Genomic DNA, 19,217 nt, shown 5'->3' with positions numbered 1-19,217 from the left:
TAAATCCTAACCTCTTTACCTGTGGTTATAATCCCACTTGGGAGTGGGTTGTCTTTGATATGTTAATGTGGCAATGTGGCAATATTAGCGTAGGATGTGTTTTGAGTCCGTCTCTTCTGAGATATAAAAGAGCAGATAAAGCAAGCAAGCACAGAGAAGATACATGCCACATGATTGCCAAGGACCTTCCCCCAGAGCGGACAGAGAGAATTTCCCCTAGAGCCAGCACCCTGAATTGTGGTAAGAAAATAAACTCCTAAACTGTGAGAAAATAAATTTCTGTTTGTTTAAGCCACCCACTTGTGGTATTCCTCTTACAGCAGCACTAGGTAACTAAGACAGTGTCCATTAAATTATATATTCGTTCAGCCTATACCCCAGCAGGACCACATGGAAAGTAGCCAAAGAAGAACCTGTCCTAAATGGGAAATTTTTACTTCCTTCCCAGAGTTATTTTTCCCCTGTGTCCAATAATCCTGTTTCTTTCCTCATTTTAGTTATATTTTTGAGCTCTTACCTATATGGCTGTCTTTGTTCCCCCACATTATTGTTTGTATGGTAAGCCTCAGACTGGCCTCTAGGTCCTGGACAGTATCTGAGTGATGTCAAGCAAACTGAGAAGGCTGCTTCGTGGAGTCCAGGCTCCTTACCAGACTTCTTCATGTTGAGCTAAAAAATTTATGCTCAATTCATCACCATCCTCTAATTCTAGGTTTGTCAACCCAGCCTCGACTAACTCAGCGTGCTCTTGAGCCCCTTCCGACAGGTTTCCACTTGCCAAGCATGTCATAGGAAGAAAATGGAGAGAAGATTGAAGTCACGAATTTCATTTTACTTGGGTCCGCAATCGGCGCCCATGGAAGCAGCAGTCAAGAAATCAAACAACATTTTGCATTGAGCAAATCTGCTACAAGACTTCTTCGAAGTGTTAAAAAGCGAAGATGTCTCCTTAAGGACTAACGTGTGCCTGAGCCAAGCCGTGGTGTTTTCAGTTGCCTTGTAAGCATACGAAAGCTGGACAATGAGTGAGGAAAACAGAAGAAGAATTGATACCTTTGAATTATGTTGGCGAAGAATGTTGAAAATACCATGAACTGCCAGAAGAACGAACAAATCTATCTTGGGAGAAGTACAGCCAGAACGCTCCTTAGAAAGGATGGTGAGACTGGACATGTTATCGGGCGGACCAGTCCCTGAAGAAGGACATATGCTTGGTAAAGTGGAGGGTCAGCAAAAAAGAGGAAGACCCTCAATGAGATGAATTGACACGGTGGCTGCGACAATGGGCTCAAAAATAGTACCATTGTGAGGATGGCACAGGACCAAGCAGTGTTCTGTTTGCTGTAGATACGGTTGCTATGAGTTGGAATTGACTCAAAGTCACCTAACAACAACAAGAAGAAGCATGTCATATTTGCATTTGGGTTCCATCAGCATGAATAAGTTTTTTCATCTTTCCTTGACCACTGTTCTAGACTAGAGCCTGAGGGCGGGGGTACGTCCAGTGATACAGATAAAGATTGAGATGGTGGGAAATGTCATCTTTGGTTAGTGTGGATTTTCTGACTCCTTGCAGTAAATTCTGAAGCACATTTACATACTTTTTCTGAAATCTGTAATTGTTGAAACTGGCTTCATGTATTTCACTATTAACTGCTCTCTTCCTGTGGTGTTAATGACTTGTTTAGAGCAGGGGCTCTTCTCCTTTATTCATACCATAGACCTTTCCTGGCGGTGGTCTGCTGAAGCGCATGAACCCCTTCCCAGAATGTTTTCAAATGCATAAAATCAAATATGAAGGATTACAAAGGAAATGAATTATATTAAAATAGCTTATCAAAATATTTTCAAATTTTGTGATACAATAATATTTACTTCTTTATTAACACATAAAATATCATCTAGTGATGGGTCTAAAACTGCTCTAATTTCAGATTAATATTTTGAAATATCCACCACAACTGTGGTATGATATCTAAATGTCTGTGATTTCCATTGGTGACAAAGTCAAAGGTACTGCTAGTATTACTATGGCTTATAACCTGCATTCATAATTGAAGGAAATGCTATGTGTTCCAATAAGAAGTTAGTGAAAATAAAGATGTAATTTTTTCTCATCCAAGTTCACAGAACCCCTGGTTTAGAAGTTGTCTAATTTTCCTTTGTCATTTTAAGAGTAAATTATTTTTATTTGCTTGTGCAGTTCTGAATGATTTGGGTTTATTTTGCTGCCTCTTTTGTGCTTTTTAGACTTGAATTGTTTTGCAGAGTTGGAACAGCAATAATGGAGGGCTTGGGAGGAGAGAAATCAACAACTGATTAGAAATGAGAGGTTTCAACAAAAGCTCTTGATAATGTTACCTCAAAATATACCACCATGCAGTCATTACTGGAATCTACATCTGTGAATTTTGTAATGCTTAAGTATGGTAAACGTCAATAAAGTTTGGATCATCTGCATGAAATGATATTATAATGTTATAGTTTATTGATTTCCCTCATGACATTTGCTAAGCCCTTAATAGCACTGTCACAAATCACCTTAAATGGATCCTTTTGGTATCCCTCTAGGAAATCAGGATAGAGTTTAACCCCTCCATTTTATAATGAGGAAACAGGTTCAGGTCAGAGAGGAGAAGTAGTACTAAGGCTGTCAGGGCTGTGGAGGTTACAGGGGAGGAGTGATAAACGCTGAGGCAAGGACTGGGCCTCGCCTCTTGGCAGGTCTAGAAGTGACTCAGTCCCAGGGCCAGTCTATTTTCCTGCCCACTAGCATTGTCCGGGAGTCCCTGGGTGGTACAAACATGTACACTTACACTTCTGGCAGACATCACTAATCAATCACACCTCTAACCCAGTCCTGACCTCAGAATGTGATAAACCCCATGTTCCAGACAAAAAAAAAACAAACTTATTGCCATCAAATCAATTCTGACTCATGGCGAGTCCACGTGTTACAGAGTAGAAATGCTCCACTGGGATTTCTCAGCTGTGATCTTTACAGAAGCAGACTGCGAGGCCTTTCTTCCACAGCACCACTGAGTGGGTTTGAACTGCCAACCTTTAAGTTAATAGTTGAGAACAAACCATTTGTTGCCACCCAAAGACCTTACAGCCTCTACCTATCAATTGCAGTTGGCATGCAAGATGAAATTTAGCATCTGTAGCAGATGCCACGGGTGTCCTGCCCATACCCCTTGGTCCTTTCTGTTTTGGGGCACACAGCCTAGTTTCCAGCGGCCAACAGTGGGATCTCTTTGACTACGGCAGGTCAGTGGTACCAGTATCCAGTAGTTCTCCAGTAGCTAAAGCGAAAGGAAGAAATGATGAAGTAAAAGAGTTGAACAGAAGACTTCAAAGGGCAGCTCGAGAAGACAAAGTATTATAAAGACATATGTAAAGACCTGGAGATGGAAAACCAAAAGGGAAGAACACACTCTGCATTTCTCAAGCTGAAAGAACTGAAGAAAAAATTCAAACCTCGAGTTGCAATAGTGAGGGATTCTACGGGGAAAATATTAAACGACTCAGGAAGCATCAAACAAAGATGGAAGGAATACAGAGAGTCACTATACCAAAAAGAATTGGTCAATGTTCTGCCATTTCAGGAAGTACCATATAAGCAGGAACCAAAGGTACTGAAGGAAGAAATCCATGCTGCACCAAAGGCCCTGGCAAAAAACAAGGCTCCAGGAATTGACGGAATACCAATTGAGATGTTTCAACAAACGGATGCAGCGCTGGGAATACTCACTTGTCTATGCCAAGAAATGTGGAAGACAGCTACCTGGCCAACTGACTGGAAGAAGTCTATATTTATGCCTATTCCCAAGAAAGGTGATCCCACCGAATGTGGAAATTATCAAACAATATCATTAATATCACATGCAAGTAAAATTTTTCTGAAGATCATTCAAGAGCGGCTAAAGCAATTTACTGACAGAGAACTGCCAGAAATTCAGGCTGGATTCAGAAGAGGACATAGTACCAGCGTTATCATTGCTGATGTCAGGTGGATCCTGGCTGAAAGCAGAGAATACCAGAAGGATGTTTACCTGTGTTTTGTTGACTATGCAAAGGCATTTGACTGTGTGGATCATAACAAATTATGGATAGCATTGCAAAGAATGAGAATTCCAGAACAATTGTGCTCATGAGGAACCCATACATAGACCAAGAGGCAGTCGTTCAAACAGAACAAGGGGATACTGAGTGGTTTAAAGTCAGGAAAGGTGTGAGTCAGGGTTGTATCCTTTCATCATACTTATTGCTGAGCAGATAATCCGAGAAGCCGGACCATATTAAGCAGAATGGGGCATCAGGTTTGGAGGAAGACTCATCAATAACCGGCATTATGCAGATATCACAACCTTGCCTGCTGAAAGTGAGGAGGACTTGAAGCACTTACTGATGAAGATCAAAGACTGTAGCCTTCAGTATGGATTACAAAAACAAAAATCCTCACTACTGGACCAATAAGCAACTTTATGATAAACAGGAAAAAGATTGAAGTTGTCAAGGACTTCATTTTACTTGGATCTACAATCAACACCCATGGAAGCAGCTGTCAAGAAATCCAAGGATGCATTGCACTGGGCAAATCTGCTCCAAAAGACCTCTTTAAAATGTTCAAAAGCAAAGATGTCACTTTAAGGACTAAGGTGCGTCTGGCCCAAGCCATGGTGTTTTCAATCACCTCCTATGCATGTGAAAGCTGGACAATAAGGAAGACCAAAGAAGAATTGACACCTTTGAATTGTGGTGTTGGCAAAGAATACTGAATATACCATGGACTGTCAAAAGAATGAACAAATCTGTCTTCAAAGAAGTATAACCAGAATGTTCCTTAGAAGCGAGGATGGCAAGACTACATCTCAACATACTTTGGACATGTTGTCAGGAGGGATCAGTCCCTGCAGAAGTAAGACGGGAGCAGAGAGGCCCCCAAATCTGCAATTCACATAAACAAAGTAACAGGAAATGGGCCAGGGTGCAGAAACAAAGCCATTCCCCAGAACAATGGGGCAGGGTATCAGAAAACAGCCCAGAAACTTCCTTAAAGTTGTCTTTCAGAAACAGCTGGACAGAAACTAGCCCCAGGGACATGTGCAGAACATCTACCTGTAACCACTGTGTGACCTTCCACCAGGAACTGCGCAGGCGCGACACCCCATAATAAGTCCTGCTATGGCTCCCAGATGGATGTCAGGGGAGACTCTGAAACTTGTTCTCAATCGTTGAGCAGCTAAAGCAAAAGGAAGAATTGATGAAGTAAAAGAACTGAACAGAATATTTCAAAGGGCATTTTGAGAAGACAAAGTATTACAATGACACATGCAAAGAGCTGGAGATGGGAAACCAAAAAGGGAGAAGATGCTCGGCATTTCTCAAGCTGAAGGAACTAAAGAAAAAATTCAAGCTTCAAGCTCCAATAGTGAAGGATTCTATGGGGAAAATATTAAATGACTCAGGAAGCATCAAAAGAAGATGGAAGGAATACACAGAGTCATTATACCAAAAAGAATTAGTCAATGTTCAACCATTTCAAGAGGTGGCATATGATCAGGAACCGGTGCTATTGAAAGAAGTCCAAGCTGCTCTGAAGGCATTGGCGAAAAACAAGGCTCCAGGAATTGACGGAATATCAGTTGAGATGTTTCAACAAACAGAGGCAGCCCTGGAGGTGCTCACTCATCTATGCCAAGAAATGTGGAAGACAGCTTCCTGCCCAACTGACTGGGAGAGATCCATATTTATGCCTATTCCCAAGAAAGGTGATCCAACTGAACGTGGAAATTATCAAACAATATCATTAATATCACCGGCAAGCAAAATTTTGCTGAAGATCATTAAAAAATGACTGCAGCACTATATCAACAGGTAACTGTCAGAAATTCAAGCCGGTTTTAGAAGAGGTTGTGGAACCAGGGATATTGCTGATGTCAGATGGATCCTGGCTGAAAGCAGAGAATACCGGAAGGATGTTTACCTGTGTTTCACTAACTATGCAAAGGCATTCGACTGTGTGGATCATAACAAATTATGGATACCATTGTGAAGAATGGGAATTCCAGAACACTTAATTGTGCTCATGAGGAACATTTACATAGATCAAGAGGCAGTTGTTTGGACAGAACAAGGGGATACTGATTGGTTTAAAGTCAGGAAAGGTGTGTGTCAAGGTTGTATTCTTTCACCATACCTATTTAATCTGTATGCTGAACAAATAATCCGAGAAGCTGGACTATATGAAGAAGAATGGGGCATCAGGATTGGAGGAAGACTCATTAACAACCTGCATTATGCAGATGACACAACCTTGCTTGCTGAAAGTGAAGAGGACTTGAAGCACTTCCTAATGAAGATCAGAGACCACAGCCTTCAGTATGGATCGCACCTCAACATAAAACAAAAATGCTCACAACTGGACCAATGAGCAAAAGCATGATAAATGGAGAAAAGGTTGAAGTTGTCAAGGATTTCATTTTACTTGGATCCACAATCAACAGCCATGGAAGCAGCAGTCAAGAAATCAAAAGACGTATTGCATTGGGTAAATCTGCTGCAAAGGACCTCTTTAAAGTGTTGAAGAGCAAAGATGTCACCTTGAAGACTAAGGTGTGCCTGACCCAAGCCATGGTATTTTCAGTCGCATCATATGCATGTGAAAACTGGACAATGAATAAGGAAGACCGAAGAATCGACGCCTTCGAATTGTGGTGCTAGCGAAGAATATTGAATATACCGTGGACTGCCAAAAGAATGAACAAATCTGTCTTCAAAGAAGTATAACCAGAATGCTCCTTAGAAGCAAGAATGGCAAGACTGTGTCTTACATACTTCAGGAGGGATCAGTCCCTGGAGAAGGACATCATGCTTGGCAGAGTACAGGGTCAGCAGAAAAGAGGAAGACCCTCAACGAGGTGGATTGACACAGTGGCTGCAATAATGAGCCCAAGCATAACAATGATTGTGAAGATGGCTCAGGACCTGGCAGTGTTTTGTTCTGTTGTGCACAGGGTCGCTATGAGTCGGACCCAACTCGACAGCACCTAACAGCAATGAATCCCAGAGGCCTCCGGGACAGGAGCTGTCTTAAAGCCATCTGAGAAAGCTGTTGTGCATGCACCTTAGTTAACCTATCCCCGCCCAAAACAGGCTACTTGCCGGAAAACCCCGACTATGCCTCTGAATAAACATGAATCTTCCCTCTCCCCCTTCAAGAATTTTTAAAAGACCATGCAAGTCCTTAGTTCTGTGAGATGGGGGTAAGAGTTGCCTAGGCAGTCCTCATCTTTGCTCGCAAGCCTCTTGAATAACACTTTGCTCTTGTGGAAAATTCTCCGTACCTTACCTGCTCATGACCAGTGAGAGGCAAGAACCTTATTCAGTTCTGGCAACAGAAGGACATCATGCTTGGTAAAGTAGAGGGTCAGTGAAAAAGAGGAAGATCCTCAACGAGATGGGCTGACACAGTGGCTCCAACAGTGGGCTTAATGGGGATGGCGCAGGACTGGGCAGTGTTTCATTCTATTGTACATAGGGTCCCTATGAGTCGGAACCAACACGATGGCACCTAACAAAAACAACAGTAGTTCTCAACCAGTGACTGACAGGAGCTGGTCAATAACGTTCTCTCCTCACTCCATGAAATCCTTAGCAGGATTAAACTCTACTTGCCCGCAGTGGGAACCTGCTTGATAACATACCCATTGTTGGATCCTTCCTTCCCATGTCCCACTTCCTCACTCCTGACCAGCGTTTCCTGGGATCGCTCCCACCCAATTAAACAACTTGCCCTTGAATTTGTCTTAGGGTTTGATTCTGGGAATCTCCAAACTAAGACACCCCCTCCATCTAGTCTAACCCGTTCATTTTAGGAATGAGGGACTGAGGCTCAGAGCGGGGGAGTGATTAGAGCCAGAGCCAGTGGCAGAGTCCTAATGAGAACCTTCTTCCTAGTGTTACTTGATGCTTCCCCAGGGCTGCCTCTGCATCTACCCACCCCCACCACTACCCCCAGGGATTTGGCATTTTATTTCCCAATGCAAAAGAAAAGGCTGGTCACAGGATAGAAATTCTGTGGGCACTAAAGGCAGGTTACAGAGGGGACTCCTTCCTGGGGCCCTGAGTGGACATCTGGAGATGGACACCCCCTCCTTCTTCATTGGTCCCCAGATCCTTGGACAGCCTCTTAAGCTCCCAGGACCTTGGTCTCATCCTCAGTAGTAGAATGAAACTGTTGGGGAAACCACCCCCACTCCGTGGGGATAAGGGGTTATGGAGGTAAGTAAACTGCCCTCCCGCCCTTCCCTGACCTCAGGCACTAGCTCAGGAAAAATAAAAATGCACATTCCCACTTTTTAAAGGAAAATAGTTTAAAATTATATGTGCTTTATTGAGTCCAGTGGAAAAATGGATATTCTTTCAACCTAGATTACCTACTTAATTGAACAGAACATCAATGAAAAAGTGAGTCCTGATTTTTAGCCACATAAACATGTTAAATCCGGTGTTTCTGTTGGGTCTTCATGCAGTTGAGGCCTGAGATCCTCGAGTCTCATCATTGACCGGGAAGCAAAAGCACATCCTGAAAAGTTCCTGGGTTCAACGCTCATCCCTCCCACCTACTGCAGGACTTGAGGGTAGTTTCTCCCTCTCTGAACCTCAGGCACTTCATCTGTAAGGTAGGGGTGAAGAGTCCAACCTCAGATTGTGCGGATGGCGTTGCTGTCAGGCCCTCCTGCCCTTTCCTGTGCTGGGAGGCAGGTGCAGAGCTGCTGCCTTGGGCTGGGAGGGACTGCAGCACAGCCACAGGGAGGGCGCGGCCTGGGCTACTCCTCCCATCCTCCCTCCCCCAGGCCACCCCTGGTGACAAAGCAGGGAACCTGTGCTGAGTCCACTGCTTCTGTACCTGATCCCTGAGACTGCAGCTGGGAGCCAGAGATATGAACAAGATCTTCCCCCAGGTAAGATCTGTCCTGAGAAGACTCCAAACCCTGGGGTGAGTAGCAGACAGTGAAGAGAGGAAGTGTTAAAACTGTGCCTACCCAGAGTCGCTGAGGTGACTCGCCCCCACCCTGCCCTGTGGGGACCCAAGCGATGAACCAACTATACAGCTCAGGGGGTGAGGGCTGGGAGGAGGACAGAGCCCAGGACAGGAGGCCAGGGGAGGAGATGTCAGGGTCAGAGGACACAGTGTAGGCAAAGGTGTGAAAGTGTGAAGAGGCATGGTGAGCTTGGGGAGTTCAGTGTGCTAGAGCGTGAGGGAGCAGTGGTTCCATCTAAGGCCCTCGGTGACCAGAGCCAAGGGAATTTTCTTCCCTGGGCCTTAGTCTTCCTTTCTGAAAAAGTCCACGGTCTTTCTGTGCTAAGCCCACCCCTCACTCTGTTCTCTTGGGCAGGGAGATGTCAATGGCAACGTTGCTACAGAAACCAAAGCTCTCCCTGGAGGGAAAGGTAATGGATGGGAGGGCCTGGGTCAGTGCCTTGCAGGCCCTCCCAGGTAGGACTTCCCTGGGCTGGGCAGTGGGCTACAGAGGGTTGTTCAGTCTCTCCACGCACATTTACTGAGCACCTACTATGTGCTGCCTACCTCACAGGCACTGCACCACGTACAGTGGCCACCTGTGGTGCAGAGGAAAACTCTCTGGAGTCAAATCCCTGACTTGGTGGGTGACCTGGGCAATTCTCTTCATATCTGAGGGATAAAGGAGGGATCACGCACTTACTGAGCACCTATTATGTGCCGCTGACTCACGTGAGATCAGGGGAGTTCTTTTTACCTTTATGGAACACAGGAAGGAAAGAACACCATTTATTGAGCATCTATTGCGTGCCCTGTCTTGGCCCAGGTTTGATCAATGAAGAAACAAATTCAGAGAGGTAGATAACAATAACAAAGAAGACGGAAAGGATCGCGTACCTGGCTCTATGTGGGTCTCTGAATACAGGCAATTCTGAGAAGAGGGCTGTATTATGGGGAGCTTAGGATCGCTATGAGTCGGAATCGACTCAACGGCACTGGGTTCTGGGGTAGGGCTCAGAGAGTTTGAGCAACCTGGCTCCCCAGTGCCTTCCATTGCTCCACATTGGTGTTTGTTTGTTTCCAAGTTCTGGCTGATGGTGGGGTGGTTGTGGAACAAACGGGCCCCCCTTTCTCCACTTCTCCAGGGAGGGGATTGGCACCTAAGGGCCTTTCTGGCTTTGAAGTGCAGCATTATCATCTGGGCATGAACCCCGATTCTGTCAATACACCCTCGAGTCTCTCCTGTGACCCCACCTTGCACACGGCCTGTGCTGCACAAATATTTGAGGAGCAGCTGCTTGACTGACCAGGATGCCTCTCCTTGCCTGGCTTCCCGCCATCTCCCTAGTTACCTGAGTTTATCCTGTGTTTGCTGACAACAAGGGAGCCACCGACTAGGGCCGCGGGGGGTGATCGGTCTTAGATTTATGCTGCATCTCCCACTGTTGTCTCCCCACCCATCCTGGGTTGCATCACCAGGCCACCTGTTGTCCCCCCATGCCATCCGCCAGGCCTTTCCTCTTTCTGTGCCTCTGCCTGGGCCACCCTCTCCTTGCACCCTCCCCTCGCCTGGCTGTGGAAATCCCACCCATGCTCCCGAGACCCCTCCACTGAGCACCCCCAGCACCCTGCCCCTGCTTTTTTGTTCCTTTATTTTAATGTAATGACTACTTTTACTTGAAGTGTAACATCGTACTGAAAAGAGCACAAGTCACAAGTGTACAGCTCGATGCGTTTGCACAAACTGAATACACCTGTGGAGCCACCAAGAAAGAGCCCCGGTGGTGCAGTGGTTCAGTGCTTGGCTGCCAGCTGAAAGGCCAGCAATTTGAACCCATCAGCAGCTCCAGGGGAGAAAAGACCTGGTCATCTCTCCCATAAAGATTATAGCCTAGGAAACCCTATGGGGCAGTTCTACTCTGTCCTATAGGGTCGCTATGAGTTGGAATCAACGGCAGCAACAACAACCACCCAGAGGAGTTAAACCAAACATCACCAGCTCCCGGAAGTCTCCCCTGTAGCCCCATGCAGTCTCTGCCAAGGGTAGCCATTATCCTGACCCCCAACAGTCTAGATTAGTTGTTTTTTTTTTTAATTATTGTGGTAAAATAGTGGTGCAACAGTTAAGCACTTGGCTGCTAACGGAAAGGTTGGCAGTTTGAACCCACCCACAGTCAACAGGGGAGAAAGACCTGGCATTCGGCTCCCGGAAAGATTACAGCCCAGAAAACCCTATGGGGCAGCTCTACTTAGTCACATGGGGTCACTTTGAGTCAAAATTGCCTTGACAGCACCTAACAACAACAACAACATACGTAACAAAACATTTGCCTTTTCAACTATTTTTGTGTGTAGCATTCAGTGACATTAATTACATTCACCATGTTGAGCAAACTTCACCACTGTCCATTTCCAAATTATTTCCATCACCCTTAACAGAAACTCACTACCCTTTAAGCAGTAACTCCCATTTCCCCCTCCCACCTGCCCCAGGTAACCGCTCATAAACTCTGACCTCTATGCATTTGCTTATTCTCAATATGATATATCTCGATATAAAATATCTAGAATAAGCACCACACTTAATGCTTGGTGCTGTGAGCTGCCAGTGTACAGGTACAAGATCTGACTCAGTCAGGCAGCTCTGGAAGGGACCATCAGTTGCAATCTTGGGAAGGACAAGGGTTTGGGTGTCAAACAGACATGGACTGGCATCCCAGCTCTGCACTGGATGGTCTGGAGCCAAGTCACTTTCCTGAGCCCCAGCTTCCTCAAGTATAAAATAAAGGATTGTTTTGAAAAATAAAAACAGCAGCTATGAGGGGCCTGATGTGGTTTCTGCCCCATGGTAGGACTCAATGAGCAGGTGCTCATCTCCCAGCCTCCTGGGGTGGCAGTCTCCTAGAGGGATAGGAAGGGTGTGGGCTGTGCAGCAGAGGCCTGGGACCCTCATCTGATTCTGCATGCACCAGCTGGGGGACCAGGCCAAGGGTAAACATTTGGTGGGGGGTGGGCTCACAGGTAGAACTAAAGAGCATCATGGAGGGCCTAGGAGCGCCCCCCTCCAAGGATGCCTTCCCTACCCCCAGCCCACCCTGGCAGGTGAAGAGCCTCCTGCAGGGTGGTGATGGGCTGGTGGGCAGCCCTGGGCCCCAGCACTGGCCACATCATCACGTCCCAACAGGCTTGCTTCCTTCCCCACACAGCGGACTGTGGTCACCTCTGCTGCTCACGCCAAGGGGCCTGCCTGTCCGCCTCCATACTGCTCCTGCTGGCAACTCTTGCAGCTCTCATCGTCCTAGTGGTTATCTATGGACTCCCACCACGCACACCAGGTCAGGGTGGTCAAGGGAGGATGGGCCAGTCTGCTGGGGAGAGGGCGGGGCAGGGGGTTAGGATACAGAGAGATGGGGGAATCCAACTCACCCAGCTTCTCCACTGTGCAACTTTTGGACAATTCCTTAACATTTACTTACAGACACTTGTACAATGCTATTTCTGAACTTCCACTTGCACATCTGTGATATGAGTTATTGAGAGAGTCCTGGTCAAGCTTCAGGACCCAGCTCTGATGTCACCTCCTCCAGGAAGCTTTCCCTGACCCCATTGCTGGGTTAGGAGCCTCATTGTGGTCCCCACAGCCTCCGCAACTCTTCCCACAGCCTGGCCACCCTGGGTGGTGTGTCTGTCTCTAGCATAGAGGACAGGGATGTGTTAATTCATCCCTGTGACCCTGGCTGCTGTGACGAACAACCCCAGGTTTCGGTGGTGAACAGCCCCAACATAGTCCCTGCCCTCACGGAGCTAACAGTTTGGAAAGCAAAGCAGATGTTAATCAAATACACACTAAAGGAGGGGTCAATGGGGCTCTGTGAGCCTGGAACAAGGGCTCTGACCCAGTCCTGAAGGGAGAGTGGGGTTTAACTAGTGGTGAGGTTGGCAGGAAGAGCATCCCAGGCAGCAGGAACAGTGTGTGTGGAGTCCCTGAAGTGGGAGGGAGCATGAGGTGAGGGAGGGGCTGCAAGAAGGCCAATAGATGGAAAGGCCTGGAGCCTAAAAGGGAAGGAGACCATGATCCCGTGAGTCTGGGAAGGGAGATAACCCCAGGGAGGAATGTCACAAGATAGACCTATCTGAGAAATGGTGCGGCAGCCAGGCAGGGGGTGGAAGGGGGCAAGGTGGGAGGAGGGGGTCAAATTTACAGTACTCTGCACACCTGGGCAGAAGCCTAGCACTAAGGGTGGCTGTGACTGCATGGGGATTTGCATTCAAGTGCCTGTGTGTCTGTGTTTATGTGTGTCTGTGAGCGCCTGCTTATGTGTACCTGTGTGTGCAGGTGTCTGTGTGTATGCATGTGCCTGTGTCACTGTGCATGTCACGTATATCTGTGTTTGGCCATGTGCATGTATGTGCACATGTCTGTATGAGCATGTGTCAGTGTGTGTGTGTCTGTGTGACAACGTGAGTATCCCTGAGAGTTGGCCCTCACACTAGCTGAGGCAGCTCCAGGAGCTGAGATGTGGTTCACATGTATGTGAACACTCATGCACAAATCTGCTCCCATCACCAACCTGTAGAGCCAAGGTGATCTCCCATTCCATCCTCCTGTTTCTCTCCTTTAATTCTTTGGGTGCAGACCTAGGGGTGGATGTCTCTCCATAACCCACTGGAGTGGAAGGGGAGACTCTCAGAAGAACTGGCAGCTGCAGGTGACTGCCCACCATTCCTGAGCCCTAGGGAGGCAGCCCGGCCCTGGAAAGGAGCAGAGTCAGCAGACCAGGGCCTGTTGCAGCTCTTGGAGCTTTACATTCTCTTCTATAAATTGGGGCTAATGGTGACAAGTCATAGAGTTATCTGAGGGAACAGTAGAAAAAAAAGTGTGACAGTGCCTTGCAGCCTATACAGTTGTGCCCAGCTTTAAGGGATTCTGACATAACATCCCCCAGCCAGCCCAAAATGTATTGATTCTGAGAATCTCACTGGTGCCAAAGATTCCCCCATTAAAACCACTCAGTGACTTGAATATTGTCCCAGAAACTCCTTCTGAAACTGTAAGTACATTTCAAATAAAAGAGGGCACCTTTATTTATTCTGCACATTCTGTGTTCTAGGGTTATTCATAGAGAAGCTTTTATTTAATCCCCTCCAATAGTCCTATGGGGTGTTGCCACGATCCCCACTTTTTAACAAGAATCTGAGGCTCAGAGAGGTCAGGTCATCTGGCCAAGGTCATGCAGCTGAAAAGTGCTGGAATGGGACTTAAACTCCATCCCTGGTGCCTCAGGTTGGGGCTCAGGTGAGGGAACTTGAGCAGGTTTGATGGCAACACCCCTACCCCAGGTGATGCCCTCATGAGTACCACCCTTGACCCTCGGGGGCCTCCCCCCTGCCCACTCAGGGACCAGAGCCTGTGTGACACCTACTAACAGGACGGGCTTCCTGTGCCATGACCGGAAGACCTGCATCCCAGCCAGTGGGGTCTGTGATGGCGTCCGCACCTGTGTTCACGGCGAGGATGAGGATGAAGGCCTGTGTCGTGAGTACCTGCTCCATCCTGTCCCTAACCCCGTGGGCCCTCCTGGGACCCCCTGGGGGCTATCCCTGACTCTTACTCTCCTTGCAGCCATACTGAACCTTGAGGAGCCTTGAACATACTGGGCACCTTCATGTCCCCATGCCTTTGCTTAAACGGTGCCATCATCCAGGAATGCCTGCCCCCACCGGATCCCAGTTGTACACACACACGCACATGGCCACACTAGGGAATGACCTCCTGCTGCACATCTCCATGCCTGGAGAGCCTGCATGCATCCTTCAAGGCAGGGCTCAAGCATTACCTCCCCAGGAAGCCCTCCTTAACCCCCAGACTAGGGGAAGCACCCTTCTCTGGGCTCCCGCAGCCCCTGTAATTCCTTCAGTCCCAGACCTGGTCACACTGGTTGTCACACTCGATTGCAATGTCTGTCATTCCCATCAAGCTGAGCTTCTCTGGGGTAGGCTTGGTCTGGTTGATCTCGGGGTCCTAGTGCCTGGCACAGGACCTGGCACAGAGTGAGGGGGGCTCCAGAATAGTTTGCTGAGTGAATAAGTGGATGAATGGATGGGGAGACTTGGCTCCAGACCTCAGAGACATGGCTACATGGAATAAGTAACAACATAAATCAGTGTCTGGACCCACAGGAGGGAGAAAGCTGGTGAGTGGGCAGGGGGAAATTGGTGAAGAGAGGGTCATTGCATCATGGACTCCAAGACTAGAGCTCGCCACAATATGAAGCAGGTTCTTTCATCGTTGGGTGATTTATTTGTGGGGATATCTTTTTGTACTGAGTGTAGAGCTGCCTCCCAGTAGCATCTCTGATTTGTCTCAACTCTGCCTCTCATCAGCCTCCTTCCCCCATGGACCACGTTGGTGACCCTGTATGCTCTCTTGCCCCCTGTGAGTTCTGCCTTTTCCAGGCCACACACTGAACTCCCACCACCATTCCTCTTGTGATCCAGTTTCAGGTCCTCCCACTCCACAAGCGCTCCCCAGAACACACAGCAGGTGCCATGTCCTTATCCATGGACAGGCCCCAGAAGCATCCAGGGTGCTTCTGGCTGGGTCTGTCCAGTCCAAGGAACAAAGGCCTTGCCCCATCTTGGTCTGGGTTTTATACCTCTTAGTGATGTGGTCTGAGTTTGTGTCAGAGTTTTTAGTGACCCTGTCACACTGCTGCCTAACATAGAGCCTACTTTCAAGGAGTGTCCTCTGACTCCCTCTCACAAGGTATGTGAACCCAGAACCCCTGAGTCCCAGCGCCCAAGTGCAAGATTTTACCTTTATTCTTGTTATTTTCCAGTTGGAGAAGGCTTCCTGGACTTGAAGGTGGAATGGTTTTGGACAGGTGTCAAGGAAGGCATGTCTAGAGGGAAGAGCAGGGCACACAGTGATGTGGGGTGGGGATGCACAGGAGCTGGGAAGGGAACAAGGAAGGGAGATGCGGCTCTCTGGTCTGTTTGTTGTACACCATGTGTGCACAGGGAAAGAACACTTCTCTCTCCTCGACTTGACCTCTTCCCCCAGAAAACATTCTCCTTGTGCCCATCCCGACATGGATGGGAGGTGACCCCAAGTTTGGAAACTGCCAGGGTGGCCAGGATGAGCCACTTTCAGATAGCCCTGAGACAGCTGTAGCCAGATGTGGACTTCCTCCTGCCTCATCTGTCTCTGTAGGAGATGTGCCCCAGAGCCTCCCCAGTTTCCTTGTGGCCCACTGTGGAGACCCTGCCTTCTGGATTTACTCAGACCAGAAGTGTGATGGAATCAACAGTTGTGGGGACTGCTCAGATGAACTGAGCCAAGGTAGGGGTCTGGGCATAGGCTGGGCTGTGCAAAGTGGCCAAGCGGTGGCCAGAGGGCAGGGTCTGCCCAGGGAATCTACTCAGTTCCTCCCTGCATCCCTGGAAGAGCCTTCCACCCCTGGTTGAATGCCCCCAGTGGCGAGGCACTACCATTCAAAGTGCTTCCTTCTGGTGTTTTCTTCTTTGGTGGGACTTCCCTTCAAAGGCGTACCAGGAAACTGAGACCCAGAGAGTGGTCACGCAAGGAGTTTATGACCCAACTGGGATTTGAACCTGGATCTCCCTCATTTCTTCTGCACCTCCCAATACCCCTGTGAGGGAAGCAGGACAAGAGTCACTGTCCCCAATTCTTATGTAGGTAAACTGAGGCTCAGAGAAGAGGAGGGACTTAATACAATGAGTGACAGGAAAGGAGCTTAGGTGTAAACCCAAGTGTCCTGACTCCAAGTTCTTTCATGCCTCAGAGTTTTTTTTTTTTTTTTTTTAAATAAGCACATGTCTTAGTTATTTAACCCATTGCCATGGAGTTGATTCCGGCTCAACCACCCTATAGGACAGGGTCGAACTGCCCTTGAACTGTTGACTTTTTGGTTGGCAGCTGAGCTCTTCAGCCACCATGCCACCAGGGCTCTCTTGGTTATCTAGTGCTGCTATAGCAGAAATACCACAAGTGGATTTATCTCTCACAGTCTAGAAGTTGAATTCAGAGCGCCAGCTCCAGGGGAAGTCTTTCGCTCTCTGTTGGTTCTGGGGGAAGGTCCTTATCATCAATCTTCCCCTGGTCTAGGAGCTTCTCAGCACAGGGACCCCAGGTCCAAATGATAGACTCTGCTCCTGGCTCTGCTTTCTTGGCGTTAGGAGGTCCCTTTCCTCTCTGCTCGCTTCCCTCTTCTATATCTCAAAAGAGATTGACTCAAGACACAACCTAATCCTGTAGATTGAGTCCTGCCTCACTGACATCATAGAAGTTAGGATTTACAACACATAGAATAAGCACATCAGATAACAAAATGGTAGACAACCACACAATACTGGGAGTCATGGCTTAGCCAAGTTGACACACATTTTGTCCGGACACAATTCGATCCATAACAGCACACGTGAATATCTGAATCTCGATCATGTGCCTGGCACTTTGCCTGTCTTCTTTTATTTAGTAACAACCTTGAGCAGATGAGGAAACGGCGGCTCAGACAGGGTGAGCAACTTGTCCAAGGTTACATAGCCTGTGAGCTGGGGAGACCAGAATCTTTCTGCTGTAGGGAAATAAGGAACACAGTCAACCCCAACTCAGATGGGGTAGGGTTATAAGGCTCTGTGGTAGGGTCCAGAGCTAGGCAGTGCCCTGGTAAATAGGGCATTCCAGGATACAATGGCCAGCTCCTGTTTCCCCAGTGACCTTGTGCCCGTCCTGTGGTCCCGGGTGGTGGCGCTGCACTCCGACTGTCTTCAGGTATTGCGAATGCATCCCAAGGAGTCTCTGCCAGGACCACGTGCAGCACTGCTCCGACTGGTCTGACGAGTACTCCTGCCCTGGACTCTGAGCAGTCCCCCAGTCCAGAGTGGGAGACGGATGGATGGAATGACATTTAGAAGCCTTCACGTGTGCATCAAATCCTAGAACATGAGGGTAGGAAGGAGCCTTTGAGATCATGCAGTACGATCTGTGTACCTTCTCTGAATAGGAATTGCCTCTCCTGCTTTCAAGTTGTTCGGCCTCTAATTGAATACCTGCAGTGACAGGGAGCTCACTACCATGTTAGGTAGCTCCCAACAAAGATGAGGGCTTCCGTGATTTCCGTGCTTCTACACGGATGAAATCTGCTTTCACTGCTCCAGGAAAGGCTTGCAGGTCATGATTTTGTCACCCCTTGGAGAGCAGACAGGTCTGGGATTCAAATGCCAGCAGAAGTGTTTAGCCCTTGTCATGGATTGAATTGTGTCCCCCCCCAAAATATGTGTCAACTTGGTTAGGCCATGATTCCCAGTATTGTGTGGTTGTCCTCCATTTTGTGACTGTAATTTATGTTGAGAGGATTAGGGTGGGACTGTAACACCACCCTTACTCGGGTCACCTTCCTGAACCAGTATAAAGGGAGTTTCCTGGGGTGTGGCCTGCACCACCTTTTATCTCTCAAGATAAAAGGAAAGGGAAGCAAGCAGAGAGTTGGGGACCTCATATCACCAAGAAAGCAGCACCCGGGGCAGAGCGCATCCTTTGGACCTGGGGTCCCTGCATCTGAGAAGCAACTCGACCAGGGGAAGATTGATGACAAGGACTTTCCTCCAGAGCCAACAGAGAGAGGAAGCCTTCTCCTGGAGCTCACACCCTGAATCTGGACTTGTAACCTACTAGACTGTGAGAGAATAAATTTCTCTTTGTTAAAGCCATCCACTTGTGGTATTTCTGTTATAGCAGCACTAGGTAACTAAGACAGCCCTTTTGGATGGCACCTATGTGAAACGTGTGCCACTTTTTGCCCCTTTAGTACCTAAGGCAGACATTGCTAACCAATCATCCAGGTTGGGCTACAGCCTTAGCACTTTTTCTCAACTCGGTAATCCTAGCAGGCCCTACTTATAGATCATGTGAGATGAATCATGAGACAGGGTAATTGTCACCTGGCCAGTGGGAAGCTATCCCAGGAGGTTCTGAGCTCCTCAGTGCCCCTCTGTCGTCCTTCCCATTCTCCATCCTCCCATCCCCCATCTCCCACCCCCGCTCCTGCCCATCACCAGCTGCCCAGATAAACAAGCCAGGTTTCTGGAAGCAGGATTGTATTTTGGTCCTGGAGCCTGAGTGCACACCTTTCCAGCTTCACAACATTTGGTCTTGGAGTTTCTCAGC

General features: G+C 47.9%; 1 protein-coding gene across 5 annotated transcripts; it reads left to right on the top strand.

The window, feature by feature from the left end:
- Window positions 1–8,880: 8,880 nt before the first annotated feature.
- LDLRAD1 (low density lipoprotein receptor class A domain containing 1) lies at window positions 8,881–18,899 on the top strand. 5 transcript variants are annotated; one of them, XM_049879320.1, is made up of 6 exons: window positions 8,881–8,969; window positions 9,405–9,459; window positions 12,235–12,363; window positions 14,427–14,564; window positions 16,242–16,370; window positions 17,765–18,896. In XM_049879320.1, exons 1-6 carry the CDS (start codon window positions 8,949–8,951, stop codon window positions 17,911–17,913), a joined length of 621 nt encoding a protein of 206 aa, XP_049735277.1. In that variant the 5' UTR covers window positions 8,881–8,948; the 3' UTR covers window positions 17,914–18,896. The 5 variants fall into 5 exon arrangements, with proteins under 5 accessions (XP_049735277.1, XP_049735280.1, XP_049735279.1 ...); XM_049879323.1 differs by having other exon boundaries at window positions 14,458–14,564; window positions 17,765–17,849; XM_049879322.1 differs by lacking the exon at window positions 12,235–12,363 and having other exon boundaries at window positions 17,765–18,899.
- The last annotated feature ends 318 nt before the right edge of the window (window positions 18,900–19,217 follow it).

Source organism: Elephas maximus, chromosome 3 (genome assembly GCF_024166365.1).
Source record: "Elephas maximus indicus isolate mEleMax1 chromosome 3, mEleMax1 primary haplotype, whole genome shotgun sequence".
Taxonomy (NCBI): domain Eukaryota; kingdom Metazoa; phylum Chordata; class Mammalia; order Proboscidea; family Elephantidae; genus Elephas; species Elephas maximus.
This window is presented reverse-complemented; position numbering and strand designations above follow the sequence as displayed.

Bases quoted from the DNA above. Each gene is read 5' to 3' on its own strand.
- LDLRAD1 (XM_049879318.1), top strand. From the start codon at position 8,949: ATGAACAAGATCTTCCCCCAG. The intron at 9,460-12,234 runs GTAATGGATGGG...TTCCCCACACAG, and splicing joins AGCTCTCCCTGGAGGGAAAG to CGGACTGTGGTCACCTCTGC. The intron at 12,364-14,426 runs GTCAGGGTGGTC...CTGCCCACTCAG, and splicing joins ACTCCCACCACGCACACCAG to GGACCAGAGCCTGTGTGACA.